The following is a 19891-nucleotide window of genomic DNA, read 5'->3' as shown; positions in this document are numbered from 1 at the left end:
TGAGTTATAATTAGATAACTTATTGCTACAACAATATTGAACATTTGAGTTTTTTGCTATTTAGCCACCTGTGCAGGAACTAATAAAGCTCATCACAGTCGTTGGCCCATGCTGTGTCACATCTCAGACAATTCTGGGATTTGGGGAGCAAGTGGCTTAATCTCTACAGTATTAGACTTATTTATCCCTAAGGTTTTTCAGAATACTGTTATAAACTTTCAAAGTGGCATACTAATGGTTTTTAATTTAAAAACATAAATGTTATCTAACTTTTTAAAAATGTCATCATCTGGCAGGGAATCTATTTGTCCACATAGTGTCCGTCAAGTAATTTATTTTTTGAACTTTCATGAGATTACCTACTGTGAATTGAAAGTGGTTTTAAAACTTGATATTGTTTTATACAAATTGCAGGTCACATACTGGAGAGAGACCCTATATTTGTGAGGACTGTGGAGCCTGTTTCACTGATAAAGCTAAATTAAATGGTCATAAGAGAACACACACAGGTGCGAAACAGTTCTGAAGTATATGCTAAAATTATTGGTAGAATAATCGTGGCTGGGGAGGCAGAATTTCCTGATATCACACCAGGAGTGCTGAATGGAAAATTTAAAACTTTGTGGACAATTGTCCATTTCAAAAGGAATGAGGACTAAGGCCCTCCAGTCTCTCCAGATAGATACTGTTGGCACAAAAACAATATTGTATTTCATTGTTACGGTTGGACTGGTGATCTGACAATTCTGTATCTTATTTTCCAGGTGATCCTCACTCTAAAATAATACTAAATTTCTAGAATAGTTATCTTTCATCTGTAGCACATATGCTGTGGAAGATGAATTTTATATCTAAATTTAGTTGTGGCATTTGTAAATAACATTAAGCAATAACTGAACTATTCATAATGGGCTGTAGGATTATGTATTGCGCAGTTCATAGAATCTATTAAGCATCTAGATACTACACAGAGTAAGTGTTCTATAATGCTATTGTTTGAAACTTTGAAAATAATTTTGGATTTATGAAATGACCACAGTTACTCCATTGCTAGGGTCTGTACCACATTTGTCAAGTGTAGGGCCTAACGTGTGCATGTTTTAGGTTACAGCTCTAGCTCAACTCTCTACTAGGTATATAATAATTGTTGTGGCAGCATCAATCTAGTATGGCAGCCTTTTCTGATCAACTACACTCATACAGCCAAGAAGGAAAATTATTCAACAAGTGGCAACATCTGTCCCGTACTTATTTTTAAAGAATTTTTTTTTTAAAGAAGAGCCACTGATAGAATCATCATTTATAAAATCCTCACCTATATTCCAGAACCGTGTAGAAACAGTTATCTCTTCCTGCTTTGCACTACTGGTCAAAGTTTCTCGAAAGTGTGCACTTCACTAATACTGTGTACAGGTAAATTGCATTTTACTTCTTAGAAATAATACCTAAAAAAACATGTCAAAGTTCATTCAATCATGCTGCTCACATGGCTCATCTAATTAACTAAGTGAGTAGCTGAGTCGTACAGACCAGGAGGAAGCCAGGCCTGATTCTCTGAGCAACCCGAGTTTGCTAATCTCAGCACCTCTAGCCAAAGACAGAAAAAATAACCGGGATTCCCACTTGTAATTGTTATCCAGTGATCCCTGGTGGAAGTACACGTGTATGAATATTGGATAAGGTACAGGATGGGCTCAGCAACACTCAGGCCATAGGCTCGTACATGAAGAATGGTCATTTATTTAAGGTACTGTTTTGGGTGTGGGGGTTGTGGTACAGGGCGACTTAACCAGCAAAGAGTCAACTTCAAGAGTAGGAGAGAAATTTGGCACAAAAACATAGGAGAAACGCAAGATTTTTTGTGAATGTATTTCTGGTCAATTCTTCTTCTTTGGCCTCCTTGTCTCGGGAGACAGTGGGTAAGCGCCTGGAGGTGTTCAGTGGTTTGTGGAGCAGCGCCTGGAGTGGCTATAAAGGCCAATACTAGAGTGACAGAAGCTAAGGGGAGAGCCAACTGCGAAACAGCCCTGACAACCAATTTTACCTGCAGCACCTGTGGAAGAGTCTGTCACTCTAGTATTAGTCAATTAAACTTTGATTAAACCTAAACATATACTGTATTGGGTTCATTTTATCTTTAAATAAAGAGGCTAATTGACTAGTGACTGACAAAAATAATGATTATGTTGCAGGGGAGCGCCTTTTTGGGTGTGATGTATGTGGGAAACATTTTGCAACCAATGAGTACTTGAAGTGTCACAAGCGATGTCACATGGGTGCCAAACCTTATAAGTGTGATGTATGTGGGAAAACCTTTGGTCTGAGAGCCTCCTTGGCCCAACACAGCAATATACATGCAGGTGTGTAGCAATTCTATAAAAAGGGATTAATATCTCTATTTCAAATTTCTACATAGCTTATAATATTGCTTTCATTCTAACATCGAATGTATTTTTACTCAAGGATGATTCAAGGTATCAAATAGACATTGCTTACTTTTACTTCTCTCTACAGAGTAGAACATTTTTGGAGAGCCAACCAAAATGGTCATGTTGGAGATAAGCATGAACCATTGATGTTCATGGTGTGTTCTACATCTTCATTTTTATAAAATATTTTATTTTATTTTTATTTAGAGATACAGCACTGAAACAGGCCCTTCGGCCCACCGAGTCTGTACCGACCAACAACCACCCATTTATACTAACCCTACAGTAATCCCATATTCCCTACCACCTACCTACACTAGGGGCAATTTACAATGGCCAATTTACCTATCACCTGCAAGTCTTTGGTAGGGGGAGGAAACCGGAGCACCCGGCGAAAACCCACGCAGTCACAGGGAGAACTTGCAAACTCCGCACGGGCAGTACCCAGAATTGAACCCGGGTCCCTGGAGCTGTGAGGCTGCGGTGCTAACCACTGCACCACTGTGCCACTATAGATGTTGTAATTGCCAATATTTGTCAGTGCCTCTGATACTGAACAGTAGTATTCAAGGGTGAAAAGTCTGTTACGTTATTGTGTTAATTTAAGCATGTGGGATCACACTGCCCAATTTAAGTAACGTTGTGGCATAAAATGAAAGTTATGTAAATAGTTGGCACTAATTGCATTCATTTTTAAGGACCTAACTAATTCTATCTCGAGTTGAGCTTACCCTGCTAAACCATAGTGGCTGAACCATAGAAACCAGAAAGGGTCCATCATCAATCCCTAGTCTCTACTGAGCTAGCTAATCTTAGCAGCGACAGGATCATAAAATGATACAGCATAGCAGGAGTCTATTTAGCCCATTATGTCTGTGCCGGCTGTTAGAAAGAACTATACAATTAGTCCTATGCTCTTGCCCTTTCCCTATAACTCTGCAAATATTTCCCCTTCAAGCATTTATACAATTCCTAGGTTCTCTTCTGAAGGTTATTATTGAATGTGCTTTCACCACTCTTTCAGGCAATGCATTTCCGATCATAACCCACTGCAAAAAAAATGCTCATCATTTTGCCTCTGGTTCTGTTGCCAATGACTGTGAATCTGACCCTTCTGCCAAAAAGATTTCTTCTTATTAACTCTGTCAAAGCCCTTCATGATTTTGAACTCCTCTATTAAATCTCCCCTTGACCTTCTCTGCTATACAGAAGGTAACCCCAGCTTCTCTCGTCTCTCCAAATAACTGAAGCCCCTCATATTCCTGTTACCATTTTAGTAAATCACCTCTGCACCCTCTCTAATGCTTTGTCATCTTTCCTAAAGTGTGGTGCACAGAATTGGACCCAACCAGTGATTTATTTAGGATAAATGGCACAGAAACCGGCCATTCGGCATAACCAGTCTATGCTGGCATTTATGCTCTACTTCAGCCTCCTCCCATCTTTCCTCATCTAAACCTACCACTGTAACCCTCTATTCCCTTCTTCCTCATATGCTTCTCTAGCTTCCCTTTAAATGCATCTATACTATTTGCTTCAGCCACTCCCTGTGGTACAGAGTTCCACATTCTCGCCACTTTTTGGACAAAGAAGTTTCTTCTGAATTTCCTATTGCATTTCTTGGTGACTATTTTATATTGATGGCCTCTAGTTATGCTCTTCCCCAAAAGGAAACATTCTGTATCTTTTATCTCTCTATTCACTCTATCAAAACCTTTCATAATTTTAAAGACCTCTATTAATTCACCCATTAGCCTACTTTTATCAAAGGAGATCTAGCCTGTCAATCCTTTACTGATATGTATACCCACACATTTCTGGTATCATCCTTGTAAATCTTCTCTGGCTCCTCTCTACTGCCTCTACATAATATGTCAACCAGAACTGCACGCAGTACTTTGAGTGTGGTTACACCAAGGTTAGGTTCGATATAGGTTTAGCATAACATTTACTTTTCAATTCTATCCCTCTAGAAATAAAGCTAAGTGCTTGGTTTGTTTTTTATGGCCTTGCTAACCTGTGGCGCAACTTTTAGAGATTAGTGCATTTGTAGTCTGAGATCCCTTTGTTTTTCTACCCTACTTAGACTTGCATCTTCCAAGTAATAAGTGGCCTCCCTAATCTTCCTACCAAAATGTACTACCTCACATTTATCCATGTTGCATTTCATTTTCCAGTTATTTGCCCATTCTACATGTTTAATAATGTACTCCTGTAATTTGTTGCAGTCCTCTTCAGTATTTCCTAACTCTCTCTTACCAGCAATCCCCTCCCCCGCCAAAATTTGGTGTCATCTTCAAATTTAGAAATTGTGTTTTTGATTCCAAAGTTCAAATTGTTAATGTAAATTGTGAAAAGCAGTGGTCGCAGCACTTATCCTTGTGGTTTATGTCATTGGTATTTAGAAATCTGTCAATCTCTGCTTTAAACATACTCAATGACTGAGCTTCCACAGAATTCCAAAGATTCACAACCCTCTGAATAAAGAAATTTCTCCTCATCTCGGTCCTAAGTGGCTTCCCCCTTATTTTGAAATTGTGTCCCCTGATGCTAAACTCCCCAACCAGGGGAAACATCATAGCTGCAGCCACCTTGTCTATCCCTTTAAGTATTTTGTAGGTTTCAATGTGATCACCTCTCATTCTTCAAACTCAAGAGAATACAGGCCCAGTTTCCCCAATCTCTCTTCATAGGACAGTCCTGCTATCCCAGGAACAAGTCTGGTGAACCTTCGTTGCACTCTCTCCATGGCAACAATATCCTTCCTAAGATAAGGGGACCAAAACTGCGCACAGTACCCCAGGTGCGGTCTAACCAAGGTTCTATACAATTGAAGCAAGACCTTGCTACTCCTGTACTCAAATCGTCTTGCGATAAAGGCTAACATACCATTAGCCTTCCTTATTGCTTGGTGCAGCTGCATGTTCGCTTTCAGTGACTTATTGACGAGGACACCCAGGTCCTTTTGTACATCTACACTTTCTAATTTGTTACCATTTAAGAAATACTCTGCACATCTGTTCCTCCTACCAAAGTACCCCTCATACCTTCATAATTTCCTTTGTTCAAATTTAACACCCTGGCTTCAGATTGAACCACCTCACTTTCAAACATGATGTAAAATGTTATCATATTATGTTCACTCATCCCTCAAGGTTCTATTAAAACAAGATTATTAATTAACCCTTTCTCATTACATAATACTAGATCTAAAATAGCCTGTTCTTTAGTCGGTTCCTCAACATACTACTCTAGAAAACCATCCCTAACAGACTCCAGAAACTCGTCCTCCAGAGCATTAGTGCTTATTAGGTTTACCCAGTCTATATGCAGATTGAATTCGCCCATGATTACTGTATTACCCGTGCTACATGCTTCCCTAATCTCCTGATTAATACCCTGCTCCACAGTACTACTACTGTTTGATGGCCTATAAACAACTCCTACCAATGTTTGCTGCCCCTTGCTGTTTCTTAGATCCACCCAAACAGATTCCACATTTTGTTCTTCCGACCTGAGATCCTCCCTTACTAATGTACTAATCGCATCCCTTATTATCAGCGCAACACCACCTCCTTTTCCTTTTTGCCTGTCCTTCCTAAATGTTGAATATTCAGTTCCCAGTCTTGGTCACCCTGTAGTCACGTTTCCATAATGGCAATTAGATCATACCCATTTACCTCTATTTGTGCCTTTAAATCATCTATCTTGTAAATGCTGCATGCCTTCAGGTAGAGTGTCCTTAACCTTGCCGTCTTGACATTATTCTGCATTCTCAGCCTAGTTGATGCTTGCCTTTGTTTCGCCTACCTTCTAATGTTGCTTGCTACTTTTCTACCACCTGTTAGCAGCTTTACTTCCTTCCAAGTTGAGCTACCCCTCAGGTTTCCATTCCCCTGACAAGCTAGTTTAAACCTCCCCAACAGCACTAGCAAATCTCCCTGTGAGGATATTAGCTCCGGTCCATTTAAGGTGTAGCCCATCCATCTTGTACAGGTCCCACATGCCTCAGAAATCTGATGCCCTCCCTCCTACACCAATTCTACAGCCACACATTCAATCGATCAATCCTGCTATTCCTATGCTCACTAGTGCGTGATGCTGGGAGTAATCCTGAGATTACTGCTCTTGAGGTCCTACTTTTTAATTTCCTTCCTAACTCCCTAAAGTCTGCTTTCAGGACCTCATCCCTCTTCCTACCTATGTCATTGGTACCAATGTGGACCACAACCTCTGGCTGTTCACCCTCCCCCAGAAGGATATCCTGCAGCCACTCCATGACATCCTCGACCCTGGCACCAGGGAGGCAACACACCATCCTGGAATTAGGTTTACTGCCGCAGAAAAGCCTGTCTTATCCCCTGACTATTGAATCCCCCATTACTATTGCTCTTCCACTTTTCTTCCTCCCCTCCTGTGCAGCTGAACCACCCATGGTGCCACGGACTTTGCTCTGGCTGCTCTCCCCTGAGGAACCATTGCCCTGATCAGTATCCAAAATGGAAAACCGATTAGCATGCAAGATAGACTCAGGGGACTCCTACTCTGCCTGCCTGGTTCTCTTAGACTGCCTGGCGGCCACCCATTCCCTCTCTGCCTGCATGTTCCTAACTTGCGGTGTGACCACCTCCCTAAACATGCTATCCACGTAGTCCTCCGCCTTGCAGATGCACAACAGTGACTCCAGCCGCTGCTCAAGTTCCGAAACCCGGAGCTCAAGCTTCTGCAGCCGATGACACTTCCTGCAGATGTTTCTGTCTAGGACACATGGTGCGTCCATGACTTCCCACATACCGCAGGATGTACATTCCACTTGGCCGAGCTGACTTGCCATACCATAACTTTAAAAACGATTTATTACAATTGCAATAAGTAGAATAATTTACCAGTTACTCACCAATCAGCTGCTCCCCCCGTACCGAAGAAAGAGCCAGCTACTGGAGGCTGAGAAAAGGTAGAAAAAGAGAGGAGCACCTCCCTCACCAAACTCCCACTTTACACTCTCTGCATTGAAAGTAGCTCAGTGCAGATGAAGCAGCACTGAGGAAGCCCTGTTTTTATACTTTCTGAAAAACAACCAAGTCAAGCTTCTGAAAAACAGTTTAAGCCAGCTCCAAGTAACTAGCTGCAGCTGCTCCCAGAGAGCTTGTATACCCCTGTTTTAAGGCTGGAATAAAACTTAACTTCTCTTAACTTGAGTAATTTTTAGTTACTACTAAATTGAAGAAAGAACTGGACTTTAGATAGAAATTAACCCTTAAAACTCTTCACCAGACTTACCAGACTCAGCAGTTCTCAGTGCAGACCTCCTCCAAAAATTCAATAAGGTTGGTCAAGCAAGATTTTCCCTTTTGAAATCCATGTTGACTATTTATTATATTTTTCATTTCTAGTTCTTCTAATCTCTCCTTTAGTAGCGATTCCATTATTTTTCCTACCACTGACTGGTCTATAATTCCCTGGCATGTTCTGTCCCCCTTATTACTTTTTCTAGTAAATTATTAAATATGTGTAATAATGCTTCTGCCAGTTCTTTCCTAGATTTCTTTAAAAATACATTGTTGCAATCCATCGGGACCAGAGGTTTTATCCTCTTTGAGGTTGATTAGTTTATTTAGTACATCCTTTTTTTATTTTAAATATACTTATCTCAATGCTCATCTCATCAGTCAATGTCATGTCTACCAGTTCTATGTCCCTGGTGAACACTAAAGTGAAATAATTATTTAATATTTCTGTTAGCGCTCTATCGTTGCCTGTGGTATTATCCTGCCTATCCCTTAATGGTCCTATTCCCATCACAGCCTTCCTTTTATATTGACATGACAGTAAAATATTTTACTATTTTGTTTTATGTCCCTTGATAATTTAATTTCATAGTTCCTCTTTGCCTTCCTAATTGTTTTTGACTTCTCTCCTAATCTCTTCATATTCTGTTTTACCATGCAGTCCTCTGCAGTCTCTGTACTTAATGTATGCATCTTTCCTAACCCTCATTCGTTCCCTTATGTCTTTATTCATCTATGAAATCTCACTAGTGTTTAGTTTGTTCCTTCCTTTTAGCGGAATATATTTTTCCAGCAATCTGTTGAACACCATTTCAGATGTTCCTCGTTCTATGTTGTTTGCCAATAACGTTGCCCATTTTATTTTCCCAAGTTCCATTGTCAGCCCCTCAAAATCAGCTTTTCTCCAATCTGTTAACCTGGCTTTAGTCATACTTATGTCCTTCTCTGTTATCATCTTAAAACGTATTATATTATGGTCACGATGTCCCTTATGTTTTCCTACTTCTGCTTTTATCTGCTCTCGTCTGATAAACAGTCACTCACCACTACATTCCGGCCTATGTCTCCTGGTTCTCGACTCACCAGCCAGTGGAAACATCCTATCTACATCCACACTGTCAGTCCCTGTAAGAATTCTGTAAGTTTCCATGGTCACCTCTCATTCTTCAAAACTCTACAGAATACAGGCCCAGTTTCCTTAATCTGTCCTCATAAGACAATTCCGCCATCCCAGGGATTAGTCTGGTGAACCTCCGTTGCACTCCCTGTATGGAAATTATATCCTTTCTTCAATAAGGAGACGAAAACTACACAATACTCCAGGTGTGATCTCACCAAGGCTGTATACAATTGCAGCAATATATTTTTACTCCTGTACTCAAATCCCTTTGCGATGAAGGCCAAAATACCATTTGCCTTCCTAATTGTTTGCTGCACCTGCGCGCTAGCTTCTAGTGACCCATGAACAAGGACACCCAGGTCCTTTTGGACATCAACACTTCCCAATCTCTCACCATTTAAGAAATACCCCATCTGTTATGTTCTTGCCCATTCACTTAGCCTGTCCAAGTCCACTTGAAGCCTCCTTGCATCCTCCTCACAACTTACATTCCCACCTAGTTTTGTATCATTTGACTCATAACCATCAAATGATACTATCAAAAATAAAAATACCATATTTTGCATTCCTTCCTAAGGCATATTTTCTAAGTGATTCTTGATATCAAATTATTTGGAACTATTACATACATTACTAAAAGTAACACGTCTGTCTAATTAATTGGATACTGAGATATAAAGTTTTTTGTTAAGCTGTACAAGTGATCAGAATCCATATAAATTTAATTATGATAGCTTCAGTCCTGTTTAGATTTTTTGTCTTGAGGAATGAGAGACTTCCTAAACACTTATCTTCCTTCAACTTGACTAAGTGCTTGATTAATAGCAACCAGGCACTGAAGCCTAGTTGATAGGAGAATTTCATGCAGGAATGATAAAATCTAAAAATGACCTCTGCTAGTCAGTGGTTTGTAATAAATTATATAGAACAAGATAACAGCAGGGTGAATAGATTTAAGCAGTACATTTTGAAAATATAGGACAGAGCAATTTTAAGATAGTCATTAACAAATATTGCATGTATACCAAGCGAGCATACTGGTCAAGACCAAAATCTATGCACAAAGTATTGATTGTAAAAGAAGAATCCTCGGTAGGATGACCTAATGCAGAGATCATTAGGGTCTGAGTTATTTGCCCTGCTCCCAAAGGATTGGATTGATTTACATTTATGCTTGTAAAATTATACATTTAGGCATAGTTCTTATGAATGAAAATGGCAATGTTTTATTGTCTCGCTCTATCTTGTGGTAGTTTTCCTCGAATCTTGTAATTTTCCACAGAAACACGTCCATATTTTTGTGAACAGTGTGGAAAGGCTTTTACCCAACAGGGAGCTCTTCGACGTCACCAACGAATTCACACAGGGGAGAAGCCTTATAAATGCAAGGCTTGTGAGCGAACTTTCACAGATATGTCCACTTTGAGAAGACACGTGTCTGTAAGTGCTCCCTAACTTTGCATTTTGAAACAATACATGCTTGAAAATATATTGAAAATATATTTTGGAAATAACGTATGGTCAGTGATTATGACCTTTAAAGCTGATCATCCCCATAAACAAGAATACATTCTTAAAGTATGTAATTATAGTACGTGATGCATTCAGAAATACGTCTGTAACGTGTAGGCTTCTATTTTTCATGTGGACTGATATTTCTCTCCTACATCTCTATTTATTTACAAGTTGGATGTTTGTGCAGTTATTTAATTGATCTATTTTTTTTTGAAGAGTGACAGCACACTACTACAGATGGTGTATGAATATCCAACTTGACAGTATAGTGGGTGTTGGCACTTTGAGGATGCCACAGAATTTCTGCAACTGCTGATTTGCTGAACCGCACCCTCACCTCCATCTTTGATGCCTAGTCCCCAATAAAACCATTACTCTCTCTCACCTTGGCTGTTATCCCTGGTATGGCTCTCATCTCTGCTCCTTTTGGTCCAAGGGATGCAGACTTGAAAGGATCTAGGTGGACCAATAAAGCACTGTCAGGTCCTGCTCTCGTCTGCTAAAACTGCCTACTATTCCAGGATCTTCCTAAAATGCAAAGGTAACACCCCACCCCCACCAGTTTCTTTTCTCTTCTGCAAACCATTTTCTTAACCCCTCTACCCATCTCCTCCACCCTCACCTCCAACAGTAATGCAAGGAGCTCATGGACTTCTTTGTCACTAAGATTGAAACCATCCAATCAGCTGCCTCTGCCGTTTCCCTCCCTTCCACTAGCCCACTGAGCCAAACCTCCTGTAAAGCGGCCTGAACTCACATCTTTCTCTAGTTTCTCTCCTATCTCCCCTCATGCCCATTCCAAGCTCATCTTGTCCATGCGACCCACCTCCTGCTCCCATGACACTATTCCCACTAAACTGCAGACCACAGAACTTGCCCTCCTGGTCCCCATGTTAGCTGATATTGTTAGCACTTCTCACTGTTCGGGTGTTGTCCCTCCCTCATTTAAATCTGCTGTTATCACCCCTCTCCTTTTTAAAAAAAAAAACCCTTGGCCACACTGTCCTTGCAAACTATCGACTTATCTACAACCTCTCTTTCCTCTCCAAAGTCCTGAACATGTTGTCGCCTCCCAAATCTTTCCCGAAACTCCATGTTTGAATGCCTCGAATCAGGTTTCTGCCCCATCACAGTACCAAATGGCTCTTATCAAAGTTACAAATGACATCCTACCTGACTGACAAAGGTAAACTATCCCTCCTCATCTTTCTCGACCTGTTTGCAGCTTTTGACACAGTTGACCACACCATCCTCCTCCAATGCCTCTCCACCATCTTCCAGTTGGGTGTGACTGCTCTCACCAGGTTCCATTCTTACCTATCTAATCATAGCCAGAGTATCACTTGCAATGACTTCTCTTCCCACTTTTGAATTGTTACCTCTGGTGTCCCCCAAGGAATTGTCTTTGGCCCCCTCCTATTTCTCATCTGTACGCCCCTCAGCGGCATCATCCGAAAGCACAGCGTTAGTTTTCGCATATTAGATTAGATTAGATTAGAGATACAGCACTGAAACAGGCCCTTCGGCCCACCGAGTCTGTGCCGACCATCAACCACCCATTTATACTAATCCTACACTAATCCCATATTCCTACCAAACATCCCCACCTGTCCCTATATATGCTCATCATACCCAGTTCTACCTCACCACCACCTTTCTCATCTCCTCCACTGTTGCTAAATAATCAGACGGATTATCTGACATCCCGTATTGGATGAGCAGAAATTTTCTCCAGTTAAATGTTGAGAAGACCGAAGCCATTGTTTTTGGTCCCTGTTCTAAACTCGATTCCCTGGCTATCGACTCCATGCCTCTCACTAGCAACAGTTGAAGATTAAACCAGTCTGTTTACAATCTTAGTGTCATTTTTGACCCCAAGCTGAGCTTCTGACCACATATTCACGCCATCACTAAGACCGCCTATTTCCACTTCTGTAACATCGTCTGACTTTGCCCTGTCTCAGCTAATCTGCTACGGAAATCCTCATTCATGCCTTTTTTACCTCCAGACTTGACTATTCCAATGCATTCCTGGCTTGTCTCCTACATTCTAAACTCTGTAAACTTGAGGTCATCCAAAACTCTGCTGCCCAGGTCTTCACTCGCATCAGGTCCTGCTCACCTATCACCCCTTTACTCGCTGACTTACATTGGCTCCCAGTCAAGCAACATCTTTATTTTAAAATTCTCATCCTTGCTTTCAAATCCCTCCATGGCCTAGCCCCTCCCTATCTCTGTAATCTCCTCCAGCCCCACAGCCTTCCAAGATATCTGTGTTTATCTAATTCTGGACTCTTGAGCATCTCCAATTTTAATCGCTTCACCATTGGTGGGTGTGCCTTCAGTTTCCTAGGCCCTAAGCTCTGGAATTCCCTCCCTACACCTCTCTGCCTCTCTACCTTGCTTTCCTCCTTTAAGACATTCCTTGAAACCAACCTCTTTGACCAAACTCTGACCAAATAGCTCCTTATGTGGCTCAGTGTCATATTTTGTTCTAGAATGCTCCTGTGAAGCACCTCGGGACGTTTTATTGCATTAAAGGCGCTATATAAATATAAATTGTTATTTTAGACATTGCTTTTTAAGTTCTGTAATGTGGTTCTCTATAGTTTCAGGAAATTTTGTGTGTCAGCTAAATGGGAAAATAGGAACAGCATTTAGAACACTATCTTTAATACCTCTTGTCAGTACTGATGCTGACAAAAGAGAGAAACACAGATTAGACCAAGAGTTTGAGCTTTAAAGGTTTACTGTCATAATTCTATCCCAGGACCCCCTCAGCATATCTCCGAATACTGTAAACCAGGGCTCAATAGATGCCCCTGCATCCAAAATTCAAAGATTGTATATGGTGGGAAACGCAGTACAGGCAATTTACCAAGCACTTATTTATATGTGGGCATCCATACTTTTCCATTGAAGGAGCAGCTAACGGACAGCTGCAAGGAGGGGGAGAATGTGTTCTGCTGTGTCTCCAATGTGCTCTCTGGCTCCAACTGTCAAAAAATTGATGGGGGTGGCAGAAAGCCCAGGATCACTTTTCCTTCACAAAAAAGATACTGACTTTCCTGAATCAACCTATATTTCCAAGTGTGCACTTTGCCCCGATAGTGGATTCTAGCAATATTCCCACAACTAACAAACTCACTGGCATATAGCAGAATCACAGAATTATTCTCTTCTCTTCTCTCTTTGGCCTCCTTGTCTCGAGAGCACAGAAAGAGGCCATTTGCCCCATCGTGTCTGCACCGGATCTCCAAATGAGCAATTCACTTAATGCCATTCCCCCACCTTCTCCCGTAACCCTGCACATTCATCCTTTTCAAGTAATAGTCTAATTCCGTTTTGAGTGCTTCAATTGAACCTGCCTTCACCACATTCTCAGGCAATGCATTGTAGACTTGGTTTGTCCTTTCTTCCTTTTTGAAAAAATGATGTGCCATTTTCTACCTTTTAAACTTTGAACAATCATAACTAAGAAATCTTCAATTTCCTAGCCAAATTTCATTTCATATGCTTGGGTGGAACCTATTTAATCCTAAAGATTTGCCTACCTTCAATTCCATTAGATTATCAATTGAAGTTTTCTGTTTATACTCACGCCTGTAAATTTCCATTTTCACTAAGCTCCAGGCCTGTACCTCTGGTATCATATTCTCAATTAGCAGTTCTGACATATCCTTAGCCTCTGCTTTTGTCATTCCTAAAACTCTTTTTATTAGGCCTTTCTCCTCATTTACCGTGATTGTTTTTCTTATGTATATAAGCATTTGTTGCCCTTGATACCATCTTTAAATTTTATTCATTTTTTATATAATCCTTCTAGTCCTTATTCTTGTCACTTATTTTCCCTCAAATATGCCTTCTCCTGTTTCTAACACTCTAATTGAGCATAGTTGCATCACCTGAAAAATTCTTCTTCTGCCTTTCACGGCATTGCTTGTTTTATGATCCATTTCTTCAGATTTGAACCTTCTTACAGATTTGACTGGTATGTAGATTTACCAATAACAACTTTGCCTATTGCTTTCATTTTTTTTTTGTTTTCCATCCAAGTTAGCCTTGTTTAAATCCAAACTGTGACCTATGATCCTCATTTTTCCTCTTCGGGGCTAAGTACATTTTTCTTTTTACAGACCTCCTTGATCTGCAGATACATACAAACTAAAATAAAACTATCATCCCTCTTTTAATATGTTGCACCACTTCATATTAGAAAGTTTGTAGCATTTTCCTAAACAAAACAAACTGTTCAACTTCCCCTATATCTAAACTGTATGGCATTTTTAGTAAGAAATATTGCTCTAAACAAATATTTCAAATGATCTGCCCATTTTAAGAGCAAAATGAAAATGTCCAATCGTGTTTCTGATTGGGCCAAATTTGTATATCTGTTGACTGTTAAATTCGTTACCTCATATAAAATATATATATATATTTTTGCAGCAGTTGTATTCTGGTGAACTCTAACAGGATTCTTTAAAGTGTGTTCATTGTTGCATAGCTAGGAAAGGCCAGTGGACACACTTATACCTACAAATTTCACCATTTTTCTTCCTTTTTCTGATGATACAGGCTGCAAAGATTGACACAATGTTAGCTATTTAGTGTGATATATAATTCCTCCATCCTACCACATTTTGTCAGTAATGTTTGAAGAGATTGATGCAGTTAATCGTCAATCTCCAGTTTGTGAACACTTGCAAAGGTGTTGAACATAAATGACAACTGCAGTTCCAATTAAATTAATAGTTCGTACAGAAGTTTGGTACTCGGCTGTTTATTCTTACAAGTTTCAACATGTTTCTTTACTAGTTTCTGTGTTATCTAGAAGCGCCAAACTCGACTGTAACTATTTATTGCTAAGAATATGTTCAGAGGTACCTGGGAGAAAGAGCACCGGGGAAGCAGAGGTGCAGACAGTGAGTTATCAGTCCTCTTAACAGGGAGAGGAACAGGAAAATTAAAATTTCACAGATTAAAATAGGGACATTAAAAGCTGTTTTTGTACATAGTAGGCAGGGACTACTATGCATAGAAAGAAATCTATTTTAAGAGGTTTCCACAATAGTAGGGATATTTTGTACTCAATGGAATCCTTCTCTATATTTTTACTCTGCTTTCTCTCCTCTCCTGAGGTCAGTGACTTATGTTAAAGTTCCTCAGATGACCATAAAATTCTTGAATGTGCTGATCCTTCAATACAAAATGATTGAAAGATTCAGTTACATTCAGTATTCTGTTTTTTTAAATACCATTTTGATTCATATTTATTGGTCTCTCCAGGCGCTGCTTCACAAACCACTGACCACCTCCAGGCGCGTATCCATTGTCTCTCGAGATAAGGAGGCCCAAAAGAAAAGATTTTGATTCATATTTATTGGTCTTGGTGCAGTGATGTTTCTTCCAGGCCTAATTCATTTTGTTTTACTTCTGATTTTTTTTTTCCTTTTCGAGAAATATCAAGTCTTAACAGAGTACAGTTAAGCAGAGGAGGTTGCCCTCAATAGGCCATTATTCATGTGCCCACTTTGACATTGAATGCCGGTAGGCAATGTACCATAAAGACATTATAATTGAGTTCAATCTCGTCCTTGCTTGGCATCCACACATTCAACAGGTGACGCTAAATAACTATCAGGACATGCAACCCTAAATGATTTTTCCTTTCATACTTAATGCTATAAAAATTCTGTTCACTTTGGATGGCCTACTCTTGTTGGGATTCCCTCTGGCACCTCTCCCGACTGGCCAGTTTTCATGTCTGAACCTACTAGGTAAGTGCCTGCAGGATATTCCTCCCTAGGGAGGGGACGGGGGTGGGGGGGCATCAGAGCCAAGTAGAATCTTGTTCAAACTTGAAGCACTTTACAGCTGATAGCAATCAGGAGCAGGAACCCTGCTGATGGTGATTGTGCAACCAAACTGGCATACTGCCTGTTCAGTTAACCCTTTTTCTAACAACAGACAATACTTGTACCCATTTGACCATCAAGGGAACTATTGCAATCTATTTTATGTATATGGAAGTTCTTTACTATTGTATACACAGAAACCGTATGATGTCTGTTTCCTACTCAGTACCTCCATTTTTTAAAAAGAGTTGCAGTTTAATGAATTGTTGGTAAAACATTTGTTGTTAAATGAATTAACAGGTGTAAATCCAGGTTCATTTTTCTGTTTGAATTGTGTTTTGCTTTTAGGTTCATGACCGAAATGCCCATTGGCGATCCTACTTGATTGATCTTACCTCAAAGAAAGATCATAATTGGTCTAAAATTGAAACTTTAGCAGATGTGTGCCTCTCCGATGACCCTGTACCTGTTAGCTGGATGAACATTCGGAATGAACGACCGGTGGAGGGCATACAAACAGGTCACTGACCAATGTTACTGAAACAGGTGGACACAACACACAGTATGTATTGTCTTCAAATTTACAATGAAAAATAGGGTATATTTTTATTTCTAATGAACTGTTTCTGTAAAAAAAAAGCTGGTAATAGTTTGACCATATACACCACATACATGCCATTCAGTTAGTCAAATGTACAGCAATCAGCCACATTGTCATTTTAGATCTTTTGTTGTGCATCAGGCAGAATTTCTGTAGTTAGTCCATTCATAAAAACCCTGACATATCTAAGTCTATCATATTAAGTAAGCATTAATGAAGCATAGTAAGTGATCAATATCAGACTTCTGTTTATTTCCTACAGTGGAAGTAATTTTTTTGTACCTTGCTGTTGGAGGTCAGGGTATCACTGTGGCATTATCTAGTATTACAGAAATTAACTTTCCATCAAAATTATTATTTTCTTCTATATATTTAAACAACTTACCAGTAAGCAGTGACAGATGAAGGAAGTTTGCTTCATTGGTGCAGTGAGCAGAAGTGCACCTGCAAGTTAAATCTATACAGCTAAATTGTTTTAATAAATCATTTCAGTTGTAATGTTCGAAAATGTACTCTACATTTGTTTGAAATCTTAGAAATAACCCCATCTGATATGTACCTTATTTCTTATAACACTAGAGAAGTATAATTAGTAACATGTTTACTGTGAAGATGGCTATTTGCATCTCTGTTTGTAACCCTAGATTAATTTAAAATCTATTTTCAGTTATTTAAATGGTTGGTATAACTCAAAAGTTTAACAATTCTGAACTCAAGCAGTTTAGAAGAACTTGGTTAATGACATAAATTGCCATGGGATTTTTTTCAGTGCATTATGTTTATAATCTAACATGCAGTGCAATATTTTGGAAGAGGAGGTTTGTAAGTAGTGAAGGAAAAAGCCAAAAAGAAGCATTGTTATTTGATCAGAATGGACCTTCACAAGGTGTCCAATCTTGGTACTTTTTTGCAGACTTAACTGTTGATAATTTTTTCAGCATTCTGATAGATATCTGAAAATTAAATGTCCTTTCCCTCCACTTATAAAATCTAGGTAGCACTGTATATGTTGAACATACTACACTCCTGATCCTACTCAGACTAGCTGTAATTTTCTGGCGTTCAATGAGAGCTCATCATATTAGACATGTATTTGCTCAGCATCTAATGGGACTATGATGTCTTGTTTACCAATAATATCATATCACATCATTGTAATGTCCTATATTAAATGTTACAACTATATGATGTCATATTACTGACCCTTTGTGTATTGTGCTCCATTTATTTTCTTGTATGGTCATAAGGAGTGCGCATCTGCTGTGGTACAAAGCCTGTAACTTTTAAGAGGCATCCATTGTAATTTATGGATGCATTAAACCTAGTCTGTTAAATATACCATAATGGTATATTTTAATGCACTTGACTTTGAATTGATAATGGAGGTGTCACATTGAAAACTTTGGTGCAATAATAATTGCAAAACATATCATGATTGTTAATCTATTGCAGTAGCAGTATGAAATCAAACAGCATTAAAGTGTGTTTTATTTCAAACAAGCCTTTAAAATCATTGTTTTAATTTTTTGTATATTATAAAAGCAAGAGTATATGAAAATAATTAGACTTTTAATACAATTTTCCAATGATTCTCAGTGTTAATGGGGAAAAAAAACCTTTTGCAATGAATGAAAAACTCTGCATTTTAGCAATTTTTAAAAAAAGACTATGGCCTGGATTTCACAGTAAAAATAACTGTAGCCTCAGACTGAGCCAAGGCCCAACAAAGGCAAGGGAGGGAAAGATCCCCGCTACCAGACCCTCTTCCTCGAAAACCGGTATCAGCAAGTCTTATACCACAACCACATAGAACACTGCCACCTATCTCCTAGTGGCCTCAGGCAAAGGTGGCATGGGCAGAAGTTAGGGTAATTAAGCAGCTAGCCTAGCCCCAACTTTCAGGGACAGGGAAGGGACAGTCAGCAGCCATTGTGGTTGGAACGGGCAAATAAATTAGCAGTTGGGGCAGCAACATAACAGTAGGCCTCGCTGCCAAATTTTCCTACATTTTTCACCAATTACTGGCTGGCCAATTCCGATACAGAGGAAGAGTCAGAGATCACTCCCTTCACTTCTTGTCAACAAGAGGACGCACACACATGATCAGTGCAACAATTGAGATCTTCTGAGAGACACATCAAAAGACATATTAAGATAGACCCTGTCAGATTCTGAAAGGACTGACATAACAGAGGCAGAGTTGCATTTTGTTTCCTTTGCCACTAGTAATGATGCAGTATTATGTCATCAAAGTGCAGTGAGATTGCTACAAATGTTTTTCTCTTAATTCTCTCAGTAATTGTACAATAAACCAGTTGGATGATTTGCATTCTTTCAGAAGATAGGTACATATGTGTGAACATATGAGATTAGAATATCTTGTTCATTTAGCAGGAGGCTTAGTGTGTCCCAGAATTAAAACAATTATCACATGACTAGATACTGGCCAGTAAAGGTAGACTCCTGATCAACACTTTTGGGGAAAAACTAGTGATGTTAAACCTGAGAGAATATTTAGAGACCTAAAATTTGCAACATTGCTTAAAGGATGTAGAAAGAAGTTTGAGAGAGAGCGATGAGAGACAGTGAAGTAAGTGTTGATGCATTTTTGATTGCTGAGAAATTTGAGGCAACCTGTCTTGTTTTATAGCAATATATAACGTCGGCATGAGGGATCCATGCTGTACAGTGGATCTGTGCTAGGCACAGAACATTTTTATCAGTGTCCATTGGGATTCCCTTCTTGTCATATTTAATGCTCCTGGTACAGAGGTCATCACCCAGCAGGTCATGTGATGGCTTCAGCCATAAGATGTTGCAATGACATTTGTGACTATTTACATAGGAAATACTGACAGTATAGCTTTTAAAAGAAGTTATAGAATAGTAGAGGTTCTGCTCCTTATATGCTGGAAAATCTGAGTGAAGATCTTGCATAATCGGACCCCTGCTGTTTTCCAATGTGTTCTGGCAGTGCCTCACTGGAGTTATGGCAGGACACTGCTGCAACCCCCTAATATCTGAAACTCCTGAGGGCCTCATTCTACAGAATAGACTGATATTCTACAGAATGTGATGAATCA

At 39.5% G+C, this 19891-nt stretch overlaps 1 protein-coding gene across 4 annotated transcripts in view; it reads left to right on the top strand.

Moving 5' to 3' along the window:
- The window catches only part of LOC137376233 (GDNF-inducible zinc finger protein 1-like), a 46291-nt gene extending 28004 nt beyond the window's left edge, over window positions 1-18287 (top strand). For 3 of the 4 annotated variants that reach the window (XM_068044379.1, XM_068044378.1, XM_068044377.1), the window contains 4 exons: window positions 415-509; window positions 2193-2360; window positions 10120-10277; window positions 16556-18287. In XM_068044379.1, coding sequence (XP_067900480.1) covers window positions 415-509; window positions 2193-2360; window positions 10120-10277; window positions 16556-16735 — 601 coding nt within the window. In that variant the 3' untranslated portion in view covers window positions 16736-18287. The remainder of the gene's footprint in view (window positions 1-414; window positions 510-2192; window positions 2361-10119; window positions 10278-16555) is intronic. The other variant, XM_068044380.1, reaches the window with a different exon arrangement.
- The last annotated feature ends 1604 nt before the right edge of the window (window positions 18288-19891 follow it).

This window comes from Heterodontus francisci, chromosome 13 (genome assembly GCF_036365525.1).
Source record: "Heterodontus francisci isolate sHetFra1 chromosome 13, sHetFra1.hap1, whole genome shotgun sequence".
NCBI lineage: Eukaryota > Metazoa > Chordata > Chondrichthyes > Heterodontiformes > Heterodontidae > Heterodontus > Heterodontus francisci.
The sequence above is the reverse complement of the archived record's forward strand: the minus strand, read 5'-3'. Positions and strand labels throughout refer to the sequence as shown.